This window comes from Papaver somniferum, unplaced genomic scaffold, assembly GCF_003573695.1.
Source record: "Papaver somniferum cultivar HN1 unplaced genomic scaffold, ASM357369v1 unplaced-scaffold_79, whole genome shotgun sequence".
Classification (NCBI taxonomy): domain Eukaryota; kingdom Viridiplantae; phylum Streptophyta; class Magnoliopsida; order Ranunculales; family Papaveraceae; genus Papaver; species Papaver somniferum.
This window is the reverse complement of record NW_020650859.1, coordinates 1,489,810-1,492,349: the sequence shown is the minus strand read 5'-3', so window position 1 is coordinate 1,492,349 and position 2,540 is coordinate 1,489,810. Positions and strand designations below refer to the sequence as shown.

The 2,540-nt window shown below is 34.3% G+C and overlaps 1 protein-coding gene across 1 annotated transcript; it reads right to left on the bottom strand.

Moving 5' to 3' along the window:
* Positions 1-1,152: 1,152 nt before the first annotated feature.
* On the bottom strand, positions 1,153-2,301 carry LOC113344621 (F-box/kelch-repeat protein At3g06240-like). Its single transcript, XM_026588556.1, has one exon. The coding sequence runs from the start codon at positions 2,299-2,301 to the stop codon at positions 1,153-1,155; it is 1,149 nt and encodes a 382-aa protein (XP_026444341.1).
* Between the last annotated feature and the right edge of the window lie 239 nt (positions 2,302-2,540).

Below are 2,540 nucleotides of genomic sequence, written 5' to 3'. Positions count from 1 at the left end.
GGCATTAAAATCTAATGCAAAGATAGTTTTGGTCATGATTAAGAATGCTCAAATGAAATCAAAGATAGCTTTGGTCTTGATTTTAATGCCGTCAAATTATTTATGGCATTAAAATATGATGTAAAGATAGTTTTGTTCATGATCAAGAACGTTCAAATGTTCCCAAGAATGCTAGAATTAATATGGATGGAAACACGGTTCATTTTTTGATTAGTTAAATGTCTCATTCAAAAATAAAATTGTTGTGGATGCTAGAAAATGATTCCAAAGTTCTTCATGCTTTGGGTTTTACATCGTAACTCTAATTTTTTTTTTGTCATGGACATTTAACTAATCGAAAGAACTTTAACTAATCGATTGCTAAAATTAAGATCAAACGTATGTCGTACGATTAAACTTTTGGTGAGTCATTTTTTGGATTAAAGAACAATCATTATTTGTGTTTTTTGATCCTTTTATAGAATGAGTATAAAGAATAATTTTTGTGCTTTGCAAGTTGTTAAAGGATGGCTATTTTTTTTTTAAAGATATGGGTCAAAGAGGCTAATTTGTAACATTTTTTTTCTTAATGGCACATTTATCTTTTCAGTATATTAAGAGGGTTATTAATATCTTCATAAAGAAAGGAGGTTACAAACACCACAATCGCTAGATGTTTTTTGTTGGGATGAGACTGGGATGGTCGGATCACCTGTTTGCTCCCAAAATGTTATCCGACCGTCCATGCTCAAAAATCCATGATGTTTTGTATTATAAATAGAGGACATTTTTTATTTTGGTTGATGTTGCGTTTCCTTCGGTGTGTTCCGAAATATCAACTGTTAAAAGAGAGAAACAGAGAGAAACGAGATTCTGCATAACCTTCCTTTGTAACAAATAAAAAAACGGAAAAGATTTTTTATTTTATTTTTAAGAAACGGAAAACAGAAACAAGAGGAGATATAAAGCCATAACTTCCTGGAAAAGAAGAAGCAAGAAGGAAAAATAATAAGCACATCTCTTGGCTCAAAGAAAAACTATCAACCTCTCATGATGCATAATATAATAAGTACCTTATTCAAGCAAAAATGAACCGGTCGTATAATTTCCATCATGCATAATATAATAAGAACCTTATTCAAGCTAAACTGAAACCGGTCTTATAATTCTCTACTACAGTTCCCCTTTAGCAGAATCAGAATCCAAAATCAATTTTCTAAATATTTTGTTGTTTGGGTCGTATAAAACTAAATCCCCACAATTATAGTCCTTCCATAAAGTCTCGCTGTTCTTGAAATAATACCAAAGTAATCGTGATTGTTTGCTAGTAGTTAAATTCTCCAGGCAACTAGCAAAACATTTCACCCAAGATTCTCTCACTCCATATTCTTGCATCATCCATACATCAACACGGATACTAAAAACATGAAAAACTAGACATAAACACCCTTCGAATACTCCCAACCTCATATTGAACGTATTATCTTCCAAAGGCTCTTCCAAATATGGCATAGGTGCTTCTGGTAATGCTAACTCCTCAAATTTCTCATGAACAATATCAAAAGAGACCAGTTTAGTATATACGTAGCCTTCTTCAAAGGCATGCGCAAGCCAGTGAAGAGCTCCATTAAATTTCACTCCTTCGAGATAGTAACGGGGGTAATCAAGAGAATAAGGTATGCTCTCAATTCTTCTCCATGATTTTGTTCCTAATGTATAGACTTCGACATCAGAACACTTGGTAGCCCAGTTAGCCGCAACCATGACAAGTTTGTAATCGTCAGTCTTGTTATCATAACCAAATCCATATCCATCTAAATTCTTGATTTTTACTTCTCGTGTCATGGGTATTTTCTCGCACCCTTGTGTCACCGAATTCCAAATATAAAATTCTTCGCAACTACCTTTAGTAGTACTTATCCAATGCAAGTCACGATATGAAGACCAGTTTTTAACTTTATCATAATCTTGAAATACGGAAGGATAATCCATCACCCGATCAGCAAATACATGACAATCACATGACATAGTTGCTTCTGATGATGATGATGCTAACAACGGCAATAAAGACGACACTGACTTATAATCTACCGTATACCATCTGTTACTTTTTTTATAGTCATCATATAAATCGACCCAAGGATTGTCTTTTAAGTTTAATAGCTCGCGATGCCTATTTTGAAAATTGCGGCTACCAATTAATGTATAAAATAACTTACTCAGGCATTTAAATCGCAAAAGAGATTTCCTTGGCAACCTAAAGAAGATTTCTTCCAGAATCTCTTCCGGGAAGTATGATCCCTCCTTCTTCTTCAACTCCATGCCGTGTCGTGTGAGACGATGAGGAAGAAAGAAAATACGGTTAGTTTCCTAGTAAGTTGTGAAACCCTAGAAATAAATAAAAGACCAATATTTTTATCCTTCGAGATTCCCGACTTACGTTGTTTTATTTTCGCCATCCGATACTTCCGGCGATAAAATAAGGAATTGACGGCTGTTATCCCTATGACTGGAAGGAGAACCTCACTGAAACCTGTACTTTCTACACTTACATGTTTAGG

What these genes read in the sequence shown, in the direction of transcription:
- LOC113344621 (XM_026588556.1), bottom strand. Translation starts at nt 2,301, where the DNA reads ATGGAGTTGAAGAAGAAGGAGGGATCATACTTCCCGGAAGAGATTCTG.